The sequence below is a fragment of the Sceloporus occidentalis genome, unplaced genomic scaffold (genome assembly GCF_023333645.1).
Source record: "Sceloporus occidentalis isolate IW3139 unplaced genomic scaffold, rSceOcc1.0.p SCAF_425, whole genome shotgun sequence".
NCBI lineage: Eukaryota > Metazoa > Chordata > Lepidosauria > Squamata > Phrynosomatidae > Sceloporus > Sceloporus occidentalis.
Window position 1 is genome coordinate 220,468 of NW_028317405.1, and position 22,308 is coordinate 242,775.

The window sequence follows — 22,308 nt, forward strand, 5'->3', positions numbered from 1 at the left end:
ATATATATATATATATATATTTATACCTACGTTTAGCAGGACAGGCCCACATTTCAGCTACCCTAAGATAAAGCAGGCCCCATTTGAAATAAATCTCCAAAACAATTACGCTGCTTAAAAAAGTTAAAAAAAAGTTACATGTAGTTTTGATAAATCACTTTAGTTCTGCTAAAAGCTACAAAGGCGACGATATATTTCCATGGAGTGGAACAGATTATACGGCTTCTACCGATGCCCCTCTCCGTTCCTGCACCAATACTATAGATCCTGCAGCAGGAATAATAAAAATAAGGTTCAAAACCAAAAATAGCTTTTTGTTTATTTTTAACTGCCATTCACGTCATTTGTAGATAATACAAAGTGTTGAAGTTTCGTATCATTGGTTGGTATGCGGCAGAATACAGACGTGGGGAAAAAACAACAACCCCCCCTCCAAAAAAAACGACAACCCGAGCAGATATTGCAAAAGTCTTTTTATTGTATCCGTGCCACACATACTAGTGAAAAAAAAAACTATCCTTCTCACAACATTTTTGTTTTAAATAAAAGAACTTCAAGTACAATCGGTACAAAAAAGGTCTGATCGTTTTGCCTCCAACAGGCCACCATACCACACAGTAGATAAAACACAGTGGTCACGAATGCCTTTGTCTCAATAACTCTGTGGAGAGGCGAATGAAGGGAAATGTATCTATGAAAAAAACACTGTGTGTAGGAAATTGTCACAAGTTTATTTCACATGGATACAAATGATTATACTTTTCATTTTTAGGCCCAGTTGGCTCGAACTCGTAAAACAAAATAGAAAAGTAACTATGAATGAAAAAAACAAAAAATCGTATATCCCCCTACACCCTGTTTTGAAGGCAGGCACTACCAATATTTAAGGAGACTCCACAGTTTTGGTAGAGGATACTGTACAAGCTATAGAGTTCACCTGAAGACTAAAATTAAATGCTACAATCCTTCTAAGGCAGACATCATCATCAAATGTCTACAAACAATATGTACACATCATACATAAGACTTAATATAAACAATAATGAACACTATATACATATTTCTCAATTGGCTTCACCATCTTGAAATACAATTTAACTACACAAGTGATGCAGCAACATATGTAGATTTATATAAATGTACTTGTAACTCTACAGTAAAGTCCCGTTTCTGTGCTGCTCCAGCACATCAGTGTAAACAGTTTACTTGGCTTTTTTTATTTATTTTATTATTTTTATTTTTTTATTTTTTAAACATTCTTCTTGTATCTTCAAGATTTAAAGCAATTTTTTTCATCTCTAGTCTTCCTTTTCACAGAAAACGAAGATTCGGTCTATTGTGTAATTATAAATAATTCATAAAATTAAATACACTCACTAAAAAAGCTACAAAATAACATAAAAAATGGTCTTTATGGAACCGGAATGGAGATCCATTGCCTCGGTACAGCTCTGGCGGTTGACGATTCAGTGCGTTTTTATAAATTTTAATAGCTATTGCACTAGGACACCCCTCCCTTTTGAAAATCTGCGAGTGTGTGTCCTTGTCCTATATTGACAGTAGTTGAAAAAGAAAAGAAAAACACACAGACCAAAAAACATGGGCTCTGGTTTTGTTAGAAGTACAAACTTGACATTTATCTGTCTTTTGAACGTATTTGTTGAGAAATATTCTAATAGTCTTCGCACCCTCTTGTAATGCGTTCACATTGCTGGTCTTCTTTAAAGGTAAAAGCTCGAAGAACACTTTCAGCTCATGTTGAAAATTTCTGTCCATCGTTTCTCAAAGTGAATCCTCATTTTGTGTCCGGCTCGACCAATTTCGGAGTCGTCTTCGTTGAAGGTTTCACAGTTGTTGAAGACAAGTCTGACATCGAGAGCAAAAGCCTCGAAATTAGAATATCTGATAAAAGGTAAAAGACCAAAAAAAGGTGTATGGAGGAGGAGCTACACAATTTTGCACAATATATTTCAGAAGTTAACCAACAATTCTTTGGCAGAGCTGCTATAGCTGGAATGCAATTTCCATTAAGCGACTGTACCCTCTCTAACCTACTCTAGAAGGACATCTCGGGTGGGAAAGCATAAAGCCCCAGAGAGGGATACTCTGAGTCAAATGGAGTAGGATAAGTCATTTAAATACACTGAAAAAATAAGAATAAGTCATGGTATAAAACCAGTAGGCCAGGCGTCATAGATGTAATGTAAGAAGGCATTTTGCCACTAAGAGGGTGGCAGGTATGTAAAAGATCATGTCTTTTTGGTATCCCTCTAAAGATTTACATTACAAATAAATAAAATCACTGGCTACTTTTGTGTCACCTGATAATGGTGTTCCCAGCAAAAATTATTAATGCGCAAACATTAAACTGCAAAAATACTAGGGACTAGGAATGCAGAGTAAATGGAACAGCACCTTTAAAAAGATACAACAGTTTATATTATTATTTGTTTTATATAGCGCCTTCATATTCTGTAGCGCCGTACAATGGTTATATAAGTTAGATATGGGCCGCACCTTAGAGAAAATGCAGAATAATCATTTGATTTGATTGATTTTACTTACTGTCCGTTACTCAGCTTCTCTCTGATCGTGGCAAAGTCCATTGGTTTCTTGATAACTTTTTTGTAACCAGGAACAAGTTTCAAGTTTACAGGAAGTAGGAAAGGCCATGCATCCTCGTGGGACTCCATCTCAGCCAGGATCACGCTGCCAAAAACAACAAACAAGCCGGGTACACATCACACATAAATCTACATATAAGATTCCAGATCCCCAAATACTGGATCCGGGTTTCCAGGTTTACGTACCTGCACAGGGTTAGATCTTTTAAATCCTCCTTGGTGGATTTGGTTTTCTTAGACGGAGAACATTCTTGCTTTGAGGGGCTGTTGCTGTCTTCAGTCTTGCGCTTTTTGCTGTCCTTGCTACCCTTTTTCGCAGAACCCCCAGTCATTGCAGGATCTTCATCTTCCGTATCCCCTGGTGATTTTTTGCCTTTCTTTGGATCAGAACCTTTTTTGCCCTTTAGGTTAGCTTTCTTCATTTTTAGTGAATGCCCACTTGCCTGTGGAGCAAGAGAACATATTTTTCTAGATGGGTACAATTTGAGCTGGGACTGGTTCTTTCCTTATAATACAAGGTGCTAGCTAGTACAGCCTCCACAGCATGATATAGTTAATACGTGTAGTGTCAGTATATGACATCATATCTCAGCAGATAAGACGTCAGACCTGGAGGTAAGTGTCAAGGGGTGGCCGACCTGCTGCAAAGTCCTGGCACACACGAACCTGATTAATATTACCTGCTCATTAAATATTTCCCCGTCAGTAATAACAACAACAATACTAATAATCATATTATTTACCTTGGCAATGCAAGCAGGACAAAACCAGTCACCCTCGGGAATAGCTGTGATTTTTGGCCTATGGCAGTAAGTGTGACATCCTTTATCGCAGCCATCACATAAGAGCAGCAATTCCTCATTATCTCCTTTACGGCAAATTTGGCAGTACTGTAATTAATGGAGAGAAGATACATTACTGTCATTGGCAGCCAAGGATACTTGTGGAGCTTCTAGCTTGTAATGAGAAGCTTAGCAACACCTACCACTTTCATGATCGACTTCTCCCATGCAATAGATTTTTGTAATTGCTGAATACACAGTGAAATTTGAGCGGCACTCCGGGCCTCGGAAAGCGCCTTCCTCCACACCTTCAACCCTGGGGCAATGTCATCTTCAGTTCTGCAAAAGAGATAATTGGATCCAGATGAGAATCGATTTTGCTTCCAGTTTCACGCCACGTAACGACACCGAAAGCCAGGCGGTGACAAAGCATAGATAAAACAGCCAATATGTACAAAGTTGATGCAAATTAATTCAACGTAGAGCACAGAGCAGCCTTCCGCTTTGAAGCTTAGTCACAGATAAAAACGTAAAGATATAACTTTGCAGGATTATTGACATACAGAACGAAAACACTGTACAAAGCACCATGCAGCAGGACAATATCTGTTGAAGACACACAAGAAAAGACATATAAAACAACAAGCAAGAAAATATAGGCTCCAGAGACAAATAAGCAGGATAATTGGTTATATTAATTTCAATGACCTACCCGTCACCATCACCACTAATAGATGGTGCAGGAGCAGGGACAGTAACTGTTCCCACATTATCCACTTTGATCTGAATGGTGGTACTTAAGGGACTCTTCAGGTACCTTCGCTCTATGTTCCTCTCCAAGTCAATCAGCCTGGTTACAGCTATATCTAGAGGGTTGTCACTCTTCCGTTCTAGAATATTTGAATTGTTTCCTTCATCTGCTGGTTGTTCCCCGTCATGTTCCATGTGCCAGTCATTGACTGATTTATGTTCATAATATACCAAGTCTTCTCTTTCAGAGGCAGGCTCTGGACACATCCACCCCTAAGCAGCAACAGATATGTTAACACCAACGTTTACAGATTTCATGTTATTTCCCGTTACCATTATAAAAACTGCCATTGACATGAAGTAAAATTATTGTATTTTGGAGATTTTCTATTATGACTTATTCACAATTAGTGGGACGTTTTGGAGACAATTTCCAGTTTTCACGTATCATCTCTCACGTAATTCCGTTGTTATGAGCTCTCTGACACCTAAATTGTGGCCTACGCCGAGTTCTAAAGATACCGCCTCCATTCTAGGTTTCAATAAACAAAGTTAAGAGGCATTTTATGGGGTGACTTTCTAATTTTAGTCTGGCCAGCCAACTCTGCAATGATACCTTTGGTTCCAGTCTCTTCTAATTAAACAACATTGTAAACATGATACCTTTATTTGCAGGCTAGCAGAAGCAACTCTCCGTTCAAGATCTTCCACCTGTTGTAGGACAGCCATGTCTACCTCCATTTCCTGGTCCTCCACACACCAGTTCTCGAAGATGTCTCGGCTCAAAGCACATTCTTCTGGGCTGTTCATTTCTATGAGAGTAGCTGAAATAGACAGAGCAGAGGAAAAGGATATCACGACATTAAAGCGAAGCAATCAACAAAAGGCAACGAGTTCTGTACTTAACGCTGTTGTGAATTATATGGAAAAATATACAAATACTGTCATTGTTTTTGAAAGACATTGAGTTTTTAGTCAAAAGAGGACATATATATAATGTCCTATAGCTTTTGAGAGCCCAGATGTCTTTTCTTCAGATCTTTAACCACTTACCATCTTTAATTTTCAGGCAGGTCTGAGTGATATAATCCAAGTGCTTCTGTAGCTGCTTCTGTAATGACTTCTCACGGATTCCTCTGATATGAAGAACTTTCAGCAAAGATTTCAGATCCTCTGCATCTGTTATTCTCCACCAACCATACTGCATTTCTATTAGGATTACAGCGAAAAGAGCATAATTATGTCAGCATGAAATTAAAGTAGACCTTTTATTTAAGTAGTAGGTAATCTATTCTAACCACATAGAATTCAAGCTAGAAAACTTCTTTTACCTTCTGGTATGGGTCTGGCACTCGGGAAATCTACTGGTTTGGGTAACTCCACGGCAGATGAGCATGCGGATTTGTCACTCGGCGGCACTGGAGATTCACTTTTGTTTGCAGGAATGATTGGTGTCAGGAAGGAATGGCTGTTCCCTTCTGATAATCCAAGCCCTATTGCTGACATTGGTGATGAAAATGAAAGGTTTGGCGGCATGACTGTTGGTGGCCATCCACAGAACTGAAGTCCCAGCAAAGGCATTCCAGGCTTTACCTGATCAGTTAAAAATATGAAGTTTGTGAGATTTTTTTTATTGGCACATATAAAGTGGAAAAGTAAATCGTAATAAATCAATGGTGGTAAGTATTAACCTATATCTTATTTTTAAACTCAAAAAAAATAAAAAAAAAATACATGCTCTCAGTTTTTGTGGAGAAAGTTAAAAAATAAGACAAACTGTGAGAAAATCACAAGGTATATTTATATGATTTATAAAAAAAGAAAGCAAATAATGCTTCAAGCTTTTGTGTAGTTAATTAAAAAATATGTAACAAATTACTAGGTATACTTATATATTTTTTATACAGACACACAAACAAACGTTTAGAAAATCACACTGAAGTGTGCCAGATTTAGTTTTGGTTCCATTTAGTCTCGAGTACGAAAAGACTACAATCCAAAAACAAATGCATTTGAGTAGGTCCTCTTACCTGGAGCGGAGGCATAGTAAACGGGTTTAATGCCATCGGGCTCTGCACGGATGATGAATTTCCAGCCGGAGATAAAACGGGCGATGGCGGCTGGGAATGAACCCGAGGCTGTGTCGTGGGTGGAAGAGGTGTGGATGAGTCTATGTGTGTTAGAGAAGTGTTATCACACGGTGACCTGGGGAGGAGGCTGAACCATTGCCTGCCTTTGTCCGTAAGAGTTTTTAGCAGCTGCTCGTTGGGAATTATTGAAGAGTTGTAAAACTTCCCAGATCCGCAAACAGGTGGCGTAAATGGATTCAAGTCAGTTTTCTCAGGATTGCTCTGAGATGTACTGGGTTGTAGACTAATAGGTGTACTCCTTGCATTATTCTGGTAGGGTAATGCTCCACCATTTGGAGAAAGAGATGCTTTTTGGAGAACACAATCCATTTCTGGAGTCATCTTTGCTACTTCGAGGAGTTTGCTAAGTTTTGAGAAGGAGCCAGGCTTTTGGAGGAATAAATTTGTGGTGTCCTTGCTATCCCCATTCCCTGGGTTCAAACAATTGACCTTGTCTTGAAAGCTTTCAAAAGACTCTTCTTTAATCTGGATATTTTCTGCCTTCCTTTGTTTCTCTTGCTCTTTAGCCATTTCCTCTGGACCTAAAATTTTTTAAAATGTATTTAACAAACAATAATTAAATTCACCTCCACAGCATTAATGATAAAATGTAACAACTAGGTTCCCATATGCACACATAACATATTCATTATGGTAATTTATCCCTAACCACAAACAAACATTCTAACAGAAACATATTATCGGACATAACTTTTTCACATAGCTGTTAATATAATGTATTTTATATAGCTTACCTTCTCCACTCTCCATGGCTTCCACAAAGATACCGCCGCACTGTGGCAGAACCCAGTATCTGCGTTTGTAGCGATCCTGACCAAACATCATAGACCGCAGGGAATGGGATGATTCAAATAATTTCTTCCTGATCTGATTTTGTTGCTGTTGGTACAATATATAGACATTAGAGGAAAGTTCCATTATATTATGGCAGCAGCAGACCACAAATAAAATCAGCCACATTGCTAATTTTCATTCCTGTCTTTGCATTGAGGTCACAAGTTAATGGAGGAATGGTAGCTCTCCAAAGAAAAGAACCCTGAAGCTGATTTTGATTTGCCTATGAGTGTGATATGCAGTGCCAGATTATATAGTAAACACTTGCCTAGGGGCTCACAAGGTCTGTGGGCACCTAGCGCGGTACTGGATAATTTGGCTACTGTCTGCATGGTGTCAGTAGCCATCTAAGTATTTAGTGGAGACATAGGGCCAAGTGTCTGACATATTTTTTGCCAAGGAACAGAACCAAGAGCCATACATCTAGGGGCCTCAAAAAGTCTTAATCCAACACAGATGACATGCATGGACCCACTAAATTGACCACACTTTAAAACAGCCTGTGAATGCAACTTACTACGAAACACTGTAAATGTGTAAGAGAAACCAATAACTCATGTTCTTGATTCATTACAGTATAAGTTACCTTAAGCATCTTTTCAATCTGTTTTTCCAGTTCCTCCACTGTGGCTGTTTGGTCCCCATCGTCCTAAAATAACAAAATGACGGATATTAAGACCCAGAAGATAACTACTAGAAAACCAACTTCAATAAAATAATACATTTAAAAAAACACCAGTGTGTTTGACCGTCTAAAGCAGACCTGGGCAAAGCACGGCCCGCGGGCCACATCCGGCCCGCTGAATAGCTCGGACCGGCCCGCAAAGAGTGTCCTGGTGACTCACCAATGAGTCCGGTGTCCCCCCCCGCCCCGGTCACTTACCTTAAACTCCTGTGTTGGAAGCGTTTGTCTCGGGTGCCGGCGCTTTACGCTGGGCGCCGGCATATGACGTCAGACGCCGGCGATCAGCAGTGAAGCGCCGGCACCCAAGACAAACGCCTCACGCTTCCAACACAGGAGTTTAAGGTAAGTGACCGGGGCGGGGGGGGAGATCCTGAGAAGGGGGGGTTAGGGAGTTAGAGGGGAGATACTGAGAAGGGGGGTTAGGGAGGGAGGTCTTACTGTGTGTGTGTGTCTTACTGTGTTTGTGTGTGTGTGTCTTACTGTGTGTGTGTGTATCTTACTGTGTCTGTGTGTGTCTCACTGTGTCTGTGTGTGTCTTACTGTGTCTGTGTGTGTCTTACTGTGTCTGTGTGTGTCTTACTGTGTCTGTCTCACTGTGTCTGTGTGTGTCTTACTGTGTCTGTGTGTGTCTTACTGTGTCTGTGTGTGTCTCACTGTGTCTGTGTGTGTCTCACTGTGTCTGTGTGTGTCTTACTGTGTCTGTGTGTGTCTTACTGTGTCTGTGTGTGTCTCACTGTGTCTGTGTGTATCTTACTGTGTCTGTGTGTGTCTCACTGTGTCTGTGTGTGTCTCACTGTGTCTGTGTGTGTCTTACTGTGTCTGTGTGTGTCTCACTGTGTCTGTGTGTGTCTTACTGTGTCTGTGTGTGTCTTACTGCGTGTGTCTTACTGTGTTCATAGCTTATTCAGTTATTGTAATAAATATTTTAGCCCATTTTTTAGCTCAAAATATTTTTTCCTTTTTTTTCTCCTCTAAAATCTAGGTGCGTCTTATCAGCAGGTGCGTCTTATAGAGCGAAAAATACGGTATGCACTCCGAAGCCTTGTTCATTTTGTTCACTTCTGTGCTGTGCTAATAGTTATTCAGGCCTTACTTATTCAAGCACCTCTACCAATGACGTAGGCTTGAATAACTTTATTAAACAGCACATAAGTTAACAAAATGGACAAGGCTTCGGAGTTTGTAGTTTGTAGAGGTCTGGCCCTCTAAAACCATTCCAATTTCTCATGTGGCCCCATGGGAAAATTAATTGCCCACCCCTGGTCTAAAGCATCAAGTAATAGAAAAAAAAAAAAAATTATTGCTAGACAAATAGGATACATTTGGTCATAATCACCGACTGACCAGGGAGAAAATGTATTCTTTAGAAGGAATAATTCCTCACTTAGGGTGACTGACCTTTACTAAATATTAAATGTTTAAAACATTAAAAAAAATGTTTACCTTTACAAAAAAATATTTGCCTTTATCGTTACAATGAATTCTCGACATATGCCTGAAACCATATTTTAAAGTGTATTCTATACCTCATCATCACACGTTTCTGATTTTTTTCCTTTTTTGTCTTCTTCGTCCTCGTCATCTTCTTCTGCTTGTTCATCACTGTCATCATCCTCGTCATCATCATAGTCACTGTCAGCTCCCTTCCGTCTGCGTTTTCGGACAGAAGCTGGTGTTCCAAGAGAATGCTGCTCGTCTCCTCCATCTCCGCCACCTACTGAGTCACGTTTTCCTGTCTTTTTAGCATGTATCATTCTTAGCCTTTAAATGTAATAATTAAATGTCAGCACTGCTCAATTGAAGGAGATTCAATTGTTGTTGAGATTAATACAAAATCAAGAAACACACTTACTTGCGCAGCTTGCCTTCCACCATCCATTTATCACGCCTTAAATTGGCCATGTGGTCAATACTTTTATCAATTTCACTATAAATTGGAAAAAAAGAACTGATAAATAAAAAAATACCAAACCATGCTCAATTAGAATATATTATTATTATTATTTAGCACCATCAAATTCCGTAGCGCTGTACAATGGGTAGACAGGACATAACAAGTAGTATGTGACATAACAAATTGACTAACAGAGAATATATTATATATACACACACACACATATATATATATATATATATATATATATATATATATACATACATATACACACACACACACATATATACACATACATCATCATCAAACAGAATTACCTGACCACGCATTTGCTGCATGCAAGCTCGTTCACAAGGAAAGCAAGAATGGAGGCCTTCTGTGATGGAGTGTGCGCTTGGAAAGCTTTGGTCTTAAGACTCTCAGTAAGTTCTGTTTGCCCACAATGAGCTTCCATAAATATCTGTAGAATCTCTGAAACATTGTCGCGGTTTATGCCAATATTCATTAAATGTTCCCCGAGAGAGGTTTTTGCCTGAATAAGAAAAATACATTTTGAAATTACCAAAATTAATTGTATTCTCTAGTGTGCTTAGCAAATAAACAGATCTCCCAACATTTATTCTTTACTCAGGATGTTTAATCACATTAAAGCAACAGAAACTTTTAAGAGCTTTTTACTAATACTGAGATGAGTTACAAAGGGGTTAGGTTCAGCAGAGTCATTGAAACAGCCCCTTTAAACCATGCACACGTTTCCATAGATCAGTAATTCAAAAATAATGTATGCAAGGATACGATGTGGCCAGAATATACAAAATTAAAGAATGTGCAAAAGTATTTAATGAGAAGGATTTTCCTATATCACAGATGACAGCTGCTAATCTAACTTAACTCCATATAACACTAAGGAGGAATACGGTGCTTTAGTTAACGTGGACTGCTATGAGCTGGGCCGATAGGCAGTAAATGATGTGAGCCCCTGGATTATTACATTGATGTTGGTACCTTGTATCCTGGTGGGACTCCAGGGTCACAGACGGCAGCAGACAACAGCCTCACCAACAAGTCCTGTACCTCTCCCATGCTATCGGCCATATTGAGTAACCCTTCTTGGAGAATGCTCAGTGAAGGGACATCGTTGTGCACATCAAAGTCAAGCACTTTGCCAAAGTTGCGCAGGAACTGGATCACCATGAGGCAGTCGGAAAATGTGTTACCAGAAAGGACGAGTCCAGGAATACGTGGAAGTTCTGGCAAAGGCTGTGAAAGAGCAGACGCCTTAGATATTACTTAGTGGGAAAGTATTTCTTTAAGATGTTACAGGGCAAATATGGAACATTGTTAAACATATATAACTGCACTTAATTAATCTGCCCAGCTGTATAAAAAAACAACATGACGAGCAGTGTGGGAATTGACTGGGAAGACAATGAACACAGCGCTATGTAATTTATACTTCATTTCCCACAGACCCAGCAGCCGATATTGCTCAAAGAGATAGTTTCCCAGGGTGAAGATTTGGGGCAACTTTATACCTTGTGATCAGCTAAACACATGTCCTCTGCGGGCTTCTTGAGCTCTTTGGCCAACTCCAGCTCTAATCTTCGCTGTTCTAGTTTGCGTTCTTTGTTAAGCCTTTTTTCATCCTGTTTTTCTTGTTTTAAACGTTCTCTTTCCTTAGGAAAAGAAATGAAGACAACACAATCAGAGCCATAGTACTGACTAATAATTCTATATTTATATTTTAACAGCTTTAGAGCGAAAAGTACAGCCTCCGGGGGAATCTTCAGGTCCCATCAGAAGGAACACTCAACTGATCATTCATCCGGCGGCGTCTCTCCCCACCACTTACCTCGGCCTTCTTACGAGCCTCCACTGCCTTCAGCAGCATTACATGTTGTCTTCTCCTCTCTCGTTCCTGCCAGATGAAATAAAATCAGACCAGGTTCAACACAGAACATGCGCTATTCGGTGAAAACGGAGCCAAGAGTTGCAGACTTGGCTCCGAAACACGATGAATACTAAAAAAATACAGGACAGGTGAGGCTGAATGCGTGCTGTTTTAGTAGTGGTTTAGAATGCAGGTATACAATCAGAAGCAGCAAAGGAACGTGATGAGTAATGAAGACATATAACGAAAAGCATACGGAGTATACTTGTGGTCAGTTACGGTGTGATGCTCCTTTAAAAGCTTGCTAGCAGGACATAAAAGCATAAATATTGGCCAAAACAGGCTGATTACCTTACATCTGCTTCTGGAAGCTTAAGGACATTTTTTTGACAAGCCAATTGATTAAGGATCTACCTGACCGTATATGCAGCCAAATGGTGTAATTTTATAAAGATACGGGTAACTGCGAGATTACGGTTTTCTTTGTTGTGGACTAAGTGACAGAAATGCAAATACGTATGGCTCGACATGCATGAATGGAAGAAGACTATTGAGAAGAACCATCCTTGGATGCATTGCATAAAACAACTAGAGCTGCAGCTTGCCTGTCTACAGGGAACACGAGATTTTCGGGATGCCTACAAGGAACAGACTCGAACATCCATATCCGAAACTACTAATGCAGAACAGTAGAGATATGTAGCATTCTGGATATATAGAAGTCGACCTTACTCTGTTACGGAGCGTATAATTTGGGTGGAATTAAAACTAATTTCTACTTAAGGGAGAGTAGTGCGCCTCCGATATTTTTGTCATTTTACAAAGAAATCATTCTGTATCCGATATTTTCGTTATTTGACATTTTATTTTTCCGTTATCTTTCTGGAAGGTGATGTAGCTTGAGACGTATTATTAAGCAGCAGATGTATGCAATGCACTGTGCTGTTAAGCCATGCAGGGGGTATGCGGTATGATAGCAGCCGGCGTTTAACTTTATGCATTGCTATGAGAACCATATCACAACCAAATCACGATGCGGTGTTAGACGTACAAAAATAAACATACCCATACCATATCTAGTCTATGCCTCTCCAACTCCTGGTAGAAAGAGTTGGCACATCATTACGAAACAGAAACGAACAGAGATAAAAAAAAATAAAAAATACCACTTTATAAAGAAGTCAACTCCCCAAAGACCCCAATACCAAAGCAAGCTAATACATACAAAAGCAGGAATCTTTACAGAACGTGTCATAATTAATAAGACATTGCTGATTTGCTTGTTGTTGGAGGGGTTATATCCCAGCAACCTCAAAGTAGCCAAATTAAAAATTGATTGCAATGCTAGTTAATTCGGATCTAGTATGAAAAGGTACCAACCTGATGTTTCAGAAGGACTGCCTGCTGCCTTCGCATTTCCTTTTCCTTTGGAAGAAAACAGAAATAAGTCTTACGATCAGCGGTCGGCCGTCACAGATAACGCGGTTATTACATATAATCACAGTCCAAGCTTTGGTGGTAAACAATGCTATTGATGACTGAGACTGCACTAGAATACATGTATCAAGGGGATAATTGAACATTCTCACAAGAACTGATATATATATAAAATAATAATGTACAAGCTGATCTTTTTCTAATGCGGTAAATTATACTGGAACTCCATCCTGTATCAAATCGGCTCATTTTACGCCGCTAGCAGGCAACGACATTTAAATTGCTCTCTTTTAAATCCCGGCAGATGTTTCAGCACACCTGCACAGAAGATTTATTTGAGAATCTGCAAAGCTTTTTTTAAATATCGTTAAGTATTTAAACTTTGATGCCAATCGCAATATCCAGTTCATGGTCTAACACATCGGAACAAAGTATGAGAATGAGGTCTGACACGTGTTATTCAGCTGATCTAGTCTGCCTATTTTTTCTACCTGCTCGTTTCTGTTGGAGGACAACATCTTGACATAGCGGTCATCAAGCCTGTCTCCAAGGACCTCCATCCATTACTAACATAAGTGTGCTTAAACCAGAAAACACTTTTCTACGTCTGAAATCAGTAACTAATTCTGCTTGTTATTACCAAACTGGAACAATAATATTGACTGTGGCACTTTAAGGCCAATGGCTGGATAAATCGCATGCTACATTGCAGAGATTGCGGCGGACTCTCGCACAAGGCCGGGCACAGAGGGAGTTAAAGGGGAAGCGATGGCAAGCACTGGCCAGCTGGGCAATGGTCTATGCCTATTACCAGTGAAATATCCCCAGTAAATGGATGGACAATGAAACAACAACACAATAACCTCCATGGCTCTAGGACCACACTCCTTTCAACTAATTTTTCAAGAATGTGCGTGTTAGTGATAGAAGGCCCATTGGTCTGTAGTTTGGTTTCTCATTGAACCTCTCATTCTTCAAACTCCACACTATGGGAAACATTGCATATTACTCTTGCTTGCTTACCCATGATTCTCTTGCTAGCTTTACCAACGCTTGCCTTTAAAAAATAACAAATTGGCTTGTACAACTTTTGTCTATTCAAGTATTGCCTATAGAAACATCGGAAGGACACACAGACGCAGGCTATACACATAAACACGGTATATGTCTGAATACACGGTAATACCTCACTATCTACAACTTCATTCTTAGTAATAAAACAAATAATTGGATCTCAGTTCCTTCTCATAGAACCCAACGCATATTTGTTCATAATAGACGTTTGGAATGAGAGAGGATGCTGGTTATCTAAACTAACCTTTATACGTTTCTCGGCTTCCAATAATTTGGCATTTGCTGCTTCTTCCTTCTTTTTCTTTTTAGCCTGTGCATGCAAAACAGGTCTCAAGGTCATGCAACAGCACAACTACAATCTTCAAACTTTATCAGATTCATGAAAAAAGGCTACATGCCTTCCTAGCTGACAAAGAACAATATATGATACCGCACAATGGAGCAGAATTCCTCCCGGCACGCAGCCGTTCGATTAAACAAAGTCTGTACGGTTAAAAGGTCAAACGCCTATTAGCGGAATAAGAATATCTGAATTAAAAGGACCACAAGGGCAGAGTACTGCTTACGTTACTTTACGTAGGTGCAGCAACTTATTTAATGAAGTAAGTTCACTGGGTAACTTCATGGGTGTTGTTGAACTACAACTCCTATAATCCTTTGCTAGCTGTTGGCTAAAATACATGGGGATTATTGTTCGCTATCCACTTGAGAGGTCCTGCTTAGCTACCTGTGCATAATACGGCATCAAGATGCCAAAAGTTTCTAAACAAATTATTTGAAGGTGTTTCCCAAGTAAATAATTTAGGGTTTACGACACAGACTTTCTCCATCGGCTACTGGTTGTGTTCGCTAATAACGTAAGTGTTTTTACTAGCAGAAAACTAAAGTGCGGCTGCTCCATTAACACACGGGACAGGTGACGTCACAAATTATGTATTAATACGTACTAAACATAACATGCAGAAGTTATAAAGAGCAATTGTAAAAATTATCAAAACTGCCAAAAAACTTGGTTACTTTTTTACCTCTAGAATTTGTTGGGCACGAAGTTCTTTCTCCATTCTTACTTGCTCAATCCTTTTGATTTTTTCCTAAAAATTAAAAGTCCATTAACCAAGTTAATATTGAAAGAAGGAAATGCTTGTTTGTATCTGTATGACTAAGGCCCAGAAGAACAGCCACATACATATATAATGAACTCAACCTTACCTGTTGTTTCAAAATTTTGATTTGTTCTTTCTGTTTTCGCTTTTCTTCGGCAGCCATGATAGCTGGGAAGAGAGAATGTCACATTAAAATGCGTGTGAATGAAGAATAAGATGGTGCAAGCATCACTTTGTTCTGATGCTAACATGTCAACGGCAATCAGAACCTAAAATATTAGGGTCTCAAAGATACCCCTGAAAGACTTTGGGCTAGAGACGTTACATGACCGTAATTCAGCCAGATCTTCGCTGTGTCCCCTTTTAACCGATGCACTTATCTGATGACAGGCAGCCATGTTTTGCGCTATTACTACACATTTTGGATAGGTTTCAGGGCAGGTTCTCACAAATATAACATTGTGTTTATACCTTGCTGTTTTTTGGCTTCCTTCACAGCTCGGGCTTGTTCTTGTTTCTGAAGCTTTCGAAGAAGTTTGATTTGTGCTGCCTGTCTGGCTATTTCTGAAAATGAGCAAAACTAGGATTATTAGATTAGTGAAAGCAGGGGTTCACAAGAATTATTAACCAATTCAGAGCGTAACATACTTCTGCCACTCCGGAAACACAGAGGACCTTTACGGATTAACAAACATTGATATAACCAGACGAGAGGGCCCATTATGTGATATGGGGCTTTTCAGGGATCCTTTCTTATTGTAATTAAAACAAATAAATAATACAAACATTAAAGGGCCAGTTATGGGCAATTAACTGGCAAGACTGAATATATTCCAATAACGAGAAGAGGCAGAGAGGCATAATTAAGCTGTAATGAGCACCTTGGGCTTGAAGTTTTCTCAATAGTTTAGCATCATCGTTCATTACAAATTCAGCGCTGCCAACGTTCGGTGGTCGGCCTTTCCGCCGTCTCATCCGCGACTCTTCTCGTGCCTGTTGTCTCTCAGGATTTGGCGGCCGTCCTCTGCGGCCCTCCATGGCTCGAATACGCGGAACTATTTCTTCGTCTTTCAGAAGATACCACTGCATTCCCTTAAAAGAGGTTCACAGAGACAAATTGAATGAAGACTATACATGTAACCATAACACGCAACCGCACATGTGACGTTAGAGCTGAGATTTACCATGAATACAGAATACTATAATGACTTAATTTTCTACCCCGCAGCATGGAAGCAATTTCATACATTATTATGATTACTATTATTATTTTATATATTCCGTAGCGCTCTACATGTCCCCATTTAGGTTTGGAAATATTTTCTAATAAAGCGGCATGAGTTTTCTATGCCAATGCTTTCCAATTGATGGGTGAGAAAACAAGGTTTAACATCCCAATCTGCCCCGTTTCCCCTCGTGACTGTCTACCCCATCTAAGATAGCGATGAATGCTTTGTAGTAGTGATGTGATGATACAGAGTTAAAAAATGGACAGTACAATGGGTATGAAATTTTGAACTTTGCTGTCACAATCCTTAAAAATAAAAAGTCATTTCTGATAATGTACATTTGGTAGTAAACCGCTGAATACATACAACCCAGGGATACAAAACTAACCTGGTTAGGGTTTATGTACCAACAAAAATGTAAACATTTACAAAATGTAAAGATGTAATCAAGAAATAAAGCAATCAAGAGCATCCTCTCTATATGTTGCCATGGTGATTTAACCGCAGTTACTTATATAATCACATAGCTATACCATGGACATGGATATTTAAGGCCTTCACCCCTACAATCAAAGTTAAGTTAGGATTTCTTTCCCTCCTTTTGCAAATCATTAATATTTTAAAAACTCTGCGAAAAACATTTTATCCCGCGGTGAAAAAACAATTAGTAAGCAAACAGAAGCTACAGATGTTTGCCCCATTTTAGTAAAAAAAAAAAATAAAAAAAAAAATGATAAGTAAATGCAGGTAAATTGACCTTTTTATAAAGTATAGGAAGTATATTCCTTTAAAACCCATAAACAACCTCATAAGATCTGTCTTAAAAATGACAAAACCCAGTATAACCCCAGGGAAATTCAAAATTTGCAAAAACATGCCCAGTGTATTCTACTTTAATTGCCCCCAATGTAAATGTTTAAACAATTAAGTATGGTGTAAAAAAATTTAAAAAATCATACATTTTCAATGAATTTTTCATTTGAAATTGTCCTTACTGAAATAAAGGGCTCCATTTTGTGTGCGGAGACCGCAGACACATCCCCGACGCCTGCGATCCTTCAGGGTGCCGGAGTTCCAAGCGGTTAGGCAGTTGGACCTCACGGGCACCCCGAGTTTTTTTTGTTTGTTTTTTTTCTTCAATCTATTCAAGATTGGAAAACTTTATGAAGGGAACGAGGAGACGTAACAAAGCTGCTCCTACACCACGCAAGGGTAGTTTTATAATAATAAGCGCTGGTGCAGCATTATCTGTAAACCGAAGATCAAAACGTAAACTCCAATCATCTTTCTCCAGATAGCCGTCTAATCAGAGGCTGAACGTACATCTTTAAAGCACTCATTTTGCTTAGATGTTTTTTTAATATATTTTCTTTAACCTTTCCCATCTTCTTTATTTCTATAGCCGTTTCTGACTTCTAAGCAATCTTTGTAAACTATCTTGTGAGATTTCTCTTAGTGCGGACTTCACCGAGAAAGGAGGTCCGTAAGTGAAAATGTCACAAAATAGATCAGAAAAAAATCACTGATTGCAAAACCCAGACTCACTCCTTTTAAGTGATAACTTTTAGTATTTCACATTGTGTTATCTCCTGCCCCTGAACCCGCCAACAGTAAAATCTAAAGTAGATGTTGACTGAGACCGCAAGACCACCGGGCACAAGTAAACACACATTAAAATGTCCGAGATACTTCGCTACGGGCCATGATACTATAGAAAGGCCTCTTTATAAGATCAGCACGAGCCTTTACACTTACCCGTTAAAAAGGTCCGCAAGCCTTCAAGAACAGATAACTGATCAAGCATTAACGATCATGGCACCAAAGTAGCATTATTTACTAAGGGACATTAAAGGGGCTAATATGTTACAATTTATTAAAACTTGTCACTATTACGGGATAAGTGATGCTTACAGGATCTTCTAATGGTGGTCGGTCTGTCTGTCCTGAGTTAAAATTCTCTGCTTTTAGAAGAGATGGGTATTGAACTGTGATAAGGCAAGGTAACCCCCGCCGCAAAACTCACCGGGGGCATCCGAAGTGCGGCCGGTGCGCGCAGGGCATGAAAAAGCAACTAGAAGAGGTTTATCTGTTAATAGAACCCCTACGTTTTGACTTCAGTCCATGGGTTTGATCCAGCGCAGTACACGCTAGTAGTTTGCATTTAAGGTTAAATGGCTCGCTTTCCATTTTAAAGCCTCCAGCATCGCATAAAGTTTAGGTACACATTAAAAAAGCCGCAAGCCTTCCTAGGTATCAGACTTCTGTCATATACAGTAACTAGTTATCTGCCGCAATTCTAACAGAAGAACGAAACCGAAAGGAGAAAGAAACGCGATACCAACTATTTCTAATATGAAGTTAACACAAATACCGTATATTGTCCTGAATATACGGCACAATTTTTCCCTGCTTTTATTCACCCCTAAAACGAAGGTGCAGTTTATACTCAGAACATCCTTGCTGTAAATCAGACGTTTCCAAAAACTAAATAAAATAACATTAAGATGTTTAACAAAAAAAAAAAAAGGCTATTCTTGGAAGACGGGTCCATTCAGGGATTAAAGTGCGGATGGCAAACATTGCATTTTTTAAATTAAATTCTGTTTCTTAAATAATTATTGCACATCACATGATTTATACAAAAGTTCAACAATTTGCGGTATCTAAACGCCTAATTACATGAACACAAAACAATACTAAAAGACACAAAAGCAACATCACAACGCTAACACTACCACACACACACACATTTTTATTCTAATTGTGACAATAAATCTATCACAATGGCACAAATCTAGGCTTTGAAACTTTACGGCAATCTGCATAAAATTGACGAGTAGCCAATATGGAAAAAAAAAGGCGCATTTTTAAGAAATACGGCTTTGCAACTAATTTTTTAAAGTACGTGGACTATAAAATTAAGTTTGGTTTTAAGTGGATACCTGTGGTCCATCTCGTGCTTCATAGAAGTCACCCACTCTTATTTTTGCACTGAAGCTGAAATTGTCCCTTGTGATATCCATTATTCCATTTCTGGAGAGATACTGAAAAAATCACAGATTTTTTCACTTCAGGTCGGCATGCTCTATTGGCAACGTACATACTAACACTAGAGCGTGTTATCGAAGGACTTATTGTTCTACATTCTCCCTCAGATATAGAACATGCTGAATTAAAAGTTACGATAACTTTCAATAGCCTTAAAAAACACTTTACAATATTCAGCTTTCAAATACAGAAATGCTTCAGAAGTTTCGTGTTTTTATTCTGAATATATATAAAAGTGTAACAATTTGTACCATCCAGAACAGAATACCAGGCAGCCAATGGGAGGCCAGCAGGGGAGATTCCGTCTCTCATTGGCTACAAACGTGTGTAAACCGCTAACCAGCTTCCATGTTATTAAATGGTTCTTCATTCATTATCTTTTAATATTTATTTAATCTTAGTAGTTTTCTTCTTACCATACTTGGGCTTAAAATAAAAAGATCTTAATATATAGCAATTTGGGGTCCCGAGTGACCTAGCGTTACTCAATGAGCAGCATGTCTATATCCAGGAAAGGAATATATTCTTATCGAAATAGTCTTTTTTTTTACATCTGCTTCGCACATACAAGTAACACACCAATTCTTAAGAAATACATTATAAGAACAGCTACACCCAACAAGAAATTGTACAACACAGACATACAGTAGACCACGAGCTACATAAATAAAATACCTTCATTACTTCTGGGTACTGCCTGAATTTCTTTCCACATGGAGCGTAATAAGCCACTTCTCCTTGAAGACGTCCACCAAAGTTCTTAATTCTTGTTTCCCTTTGCCAGCTGTGCGAGATATGTTTGTGGTGTTAAAATAAATACTCATTCTGTACTTTTCTGCAAGGGTCTTAGAAAGATTCCGCACTAAAACAACACCGTAATTCGGGGTTCTTTCTCTAAACCTAAAGTGGTACCTCATGTGAAAACAGTTATAAGAAAAGGAACACGTCAGTTTATTTGGTCAGCTTCTGGAACTCAACGGACCAAAAGATGGGACAGAGAGAGGAACACCTGCCTATGACCCATGAAGAATGTCTTCTTTGTTTTTAAGTTATTGTAACTTGTCGAGTGAGGAATGGGTATTTTAGCAATGATTCATGTTTTTTCTCTCTATTTATACACCTGCAATGCTGGCCTGTTAAAAACCCTGCAAGTTGTTAAGTTCATCCAAGATACCAAGACATTTTAACGATTTCCCCCTCGCCGCACCTTTGGGCAATTTAAGCTCAAATGACTCAATGAAACAGATGTTCACTCAGAACCCACCACCCCGATGGAGGTATATTCTCATCAGCTCCTCCTTGCAGGCACATTCTCTACGCACCCCCGCAGGAATATTCTCGGCTGACCGCTGCCCCAGACACACGCTCTTCATACCCACCGACAGCAAATCAGGAACGAAATAAATACAACAAGGTACAACATACCCATATTCCAATGGAATCCGAAGGTCCTGTTCATCAGTTACTCTTCTCCTCTTTCCAGAACCTACGTGGAAATGATGAATGAAAAAAATTGTGGCGATTACATCGAGATATATTCTGATTATCAAAAATCTGAATGTATAAACTATAACACAAACCAGCCAAAGATGTTTGTATATTAAAGAATTAAATTAAAGTAATTACAGCTACTTTAGTTTCCCTGCATATAAGTAATTACATTACATATAAATTAAATTTTCACTCTATTTAAAACCGTATCAAAAGGGTTTCAGATTTTGTAGCAGATAAGAATTTGATATTTTTGCCATTTTTAAGGCTTACTTGATTCTATGGTGCTGTTATAATATTAGCTATTAGCTTTTTTTTTTTTTTTACATCAATGATTTAGGATTCAGTCTTCTAATCACACGTTATATTCGCTCCTCTAATTACATAATATTGGAGATATTTTTTGTTTGAAGGAAATAGGATCCAAGGAATATTTTCTGCTTAGTTAAGATTTAAAGCTATATTCTCAAAACTTATACCTATAGTTAAAGTGTTTTTCAGGAAGCAAAATTATCTGTTATTGGTAATTTGGATACACAGGAATAAACTACCAAGACCTATATATAGTTAGAAGAAAAAAAAAAAAAAAAAAGGGGAAAAATACCGCAAGGCGTATTTGGACTGAGAGTTGAAGACGTGCCGAGGAAGTCTGGGGATTGAGTCTCAGGTGAGAGAGCAGCCGGAGCAGAGCTAGGAGTCCTGACAACCTGCAGGTTGAGGGGTGTGGAGTGCGATATAATACTGTTGTTTGTGCTGTTTACAGATGGAGTCATTTTGCCAATCTTCAGCGGGGTTTTCTCTCCCTCCGTATCACTGTCTGAGATGTCTTGATCTTTATCATCATCTTCTTCCGATCCGTCGGACTCAGATTCTGAGTTTGTGTCCGATTCTGCATAAAACAGATGCAACGTTTGCTGAATTTGTGACACTTTCACAAATCAAAAATATTAAATGTCTAGAATTAAAAATATAATGCCTGTAAATGTATTCTCTGAATTGTGATAGAGCAGAATGTAGTGTGAATATTTGTTTAAACACTAGTACATAGGCCAATACTTCTTGTCCCTGTGTCCTTTAGTTAGGGCTATAAATAGAATTCATATTTTAGAGCTTCTTGATCAGAGGAGAAATCAGATTGCCTCTTGGAGTCAAGAAGAAATCCCCCCCCCCTGGTGGCAGAATTCGAAGTAGCTTAATTAGAGTTTTTTTGCCTTCTTATGGATCAAGAGTAGGAAGGTTAGGTAGAGGGGTTCAACTTGATGGACTTAGGTCTTTTTTCAACCTTATGTACTATGTAACCTGATATCACTACTCCT

At 38.8% G+C, this 22,308-nt stretch overlaps 1 protein-coding gene across 6 annotated transcripts in view; it reads right to left on the reverse strand.

The window, feature by feature from the left end:
* Positions 1 to 1,748: 1,748 nt before the first annotated feature.
* The window catches only part of LOC149272688 (bromodomain adjacent to zinc finger domain protein 2B-like), a 36,564-nt gene continuing 16,004 nt past the window's right edge, over positions 1,749 to 22,308 (reverse strand). For 2 of the 6 annotated variants that reach the window (XM_089506822.1, XM_089506820.1), the window contains 29 exons: positions 21,597 to 21,881; positions 20,927 to 20,987; positions 20,177 to 20,285; positions 19,396 to 19,497; positions 16,106 to 16,316; positions 15,696 to 15,788; positions 15,331 to 15,392; positions 15,147 to 15,212; positions 14,366 to 14,431; positions 12,991 to 13,035; positions 12,682 to 12,708; positions 11,572 to 11,637; positions 11,255 to 11,395; positions 10,725 to 10,979; positions 10,037 to 10,251; positions 9,678 to 9,752; positions 9,352 to 9,586; positions 7,727 to 7,789; positions 7,041 to 7,185; positions 6,187 to 6,827; positions 5,488 to 5,749; positions 5,210 to 5,365; positions 4,820 to 4,980; positions 4,119 to 4,429; positions 3,610 to 3,745; positions 3,368 to 3,514; positions 2,811 to 3,067; positions 2,566 to 2,709; positions 1,749 to 1,902 (listed from right to left, as the gene is read on the reverse strand). In XM_089506822.1, coding sequence (XP_089362948.1) covers positions 1,749 to 1,902; positions 2,566 to 2,709; positions 2,811 to 3,067; positions 3,368 to 3,514; positions 3,610 to 3,745; positions 4,119 to 4,429; positions 4,820 to 4,980; positions 5,210 to 5,365; positions 5,488 to 5,749; positions 6,187 to 6,827; positions 7,041 to 7,185; positions 7,727 to 7,789; positions 9,352 to 9,586; positions 9,678 to 9,752; positions 10,037 to 10,251; positions 10,725 to 10,979; positions 11,255 to 11,395; positions 11,572 to 11,637; positions 12,682 to 12,708; positions 12,991 to 13,035; positions 14,366 to 14,431; positions 15,147 to 15,212; positions 15,331 to 15,392; positions 15,696 to 15,788; positions 16,106 to 16,316; positions 19,396 to 19,497; positions 20,177 to 20,285; positions 20,927 to 20,987; positions 21,597 to 21,881 — 4,691 coding nt within the window. Of the gene's footprint in view, positions 1,903 to 2,565; positions 2,710 to 2,810; positions 3,068 to 3,367; positions 3,515 to 3,609; positions 3,746 to 4,118; positions 4,430 to 4,819; positions 4,981 to 5,209; positions 5,366 to 5,487; positions 5,750 to 6,186; positions 6,828 to 7,040; positions 7,186 to 7,726; positions 7,790 to 9,351; positions 9,587 to 9,677; positions 9,753 to 10,036; positions 10,252 to 10,724; positions 10,980 to 11,254; positions 11,396 to 11,571; positions 11,638 to 12,675; positions 12,709 to 12,990; positions 13,036 to 14,365; positions 14,432 to 15,146; positions 15,213 to 15,330; positions 15,393 to 15,695; positions 15,789 to 16,105; positions 16,317 to 19,395; positions 19,498 to 20,176; positions 20,286 to 20,926; positions 20,988 to 21,596; positions 21,882 to 22,308 lie in introns of all 6 variants that reach the window. The other 4 variants (XM_089506819.1, XM_089506823.1, XM_089506821.1 and 1 more) reach the window with 4 other exon arrangements.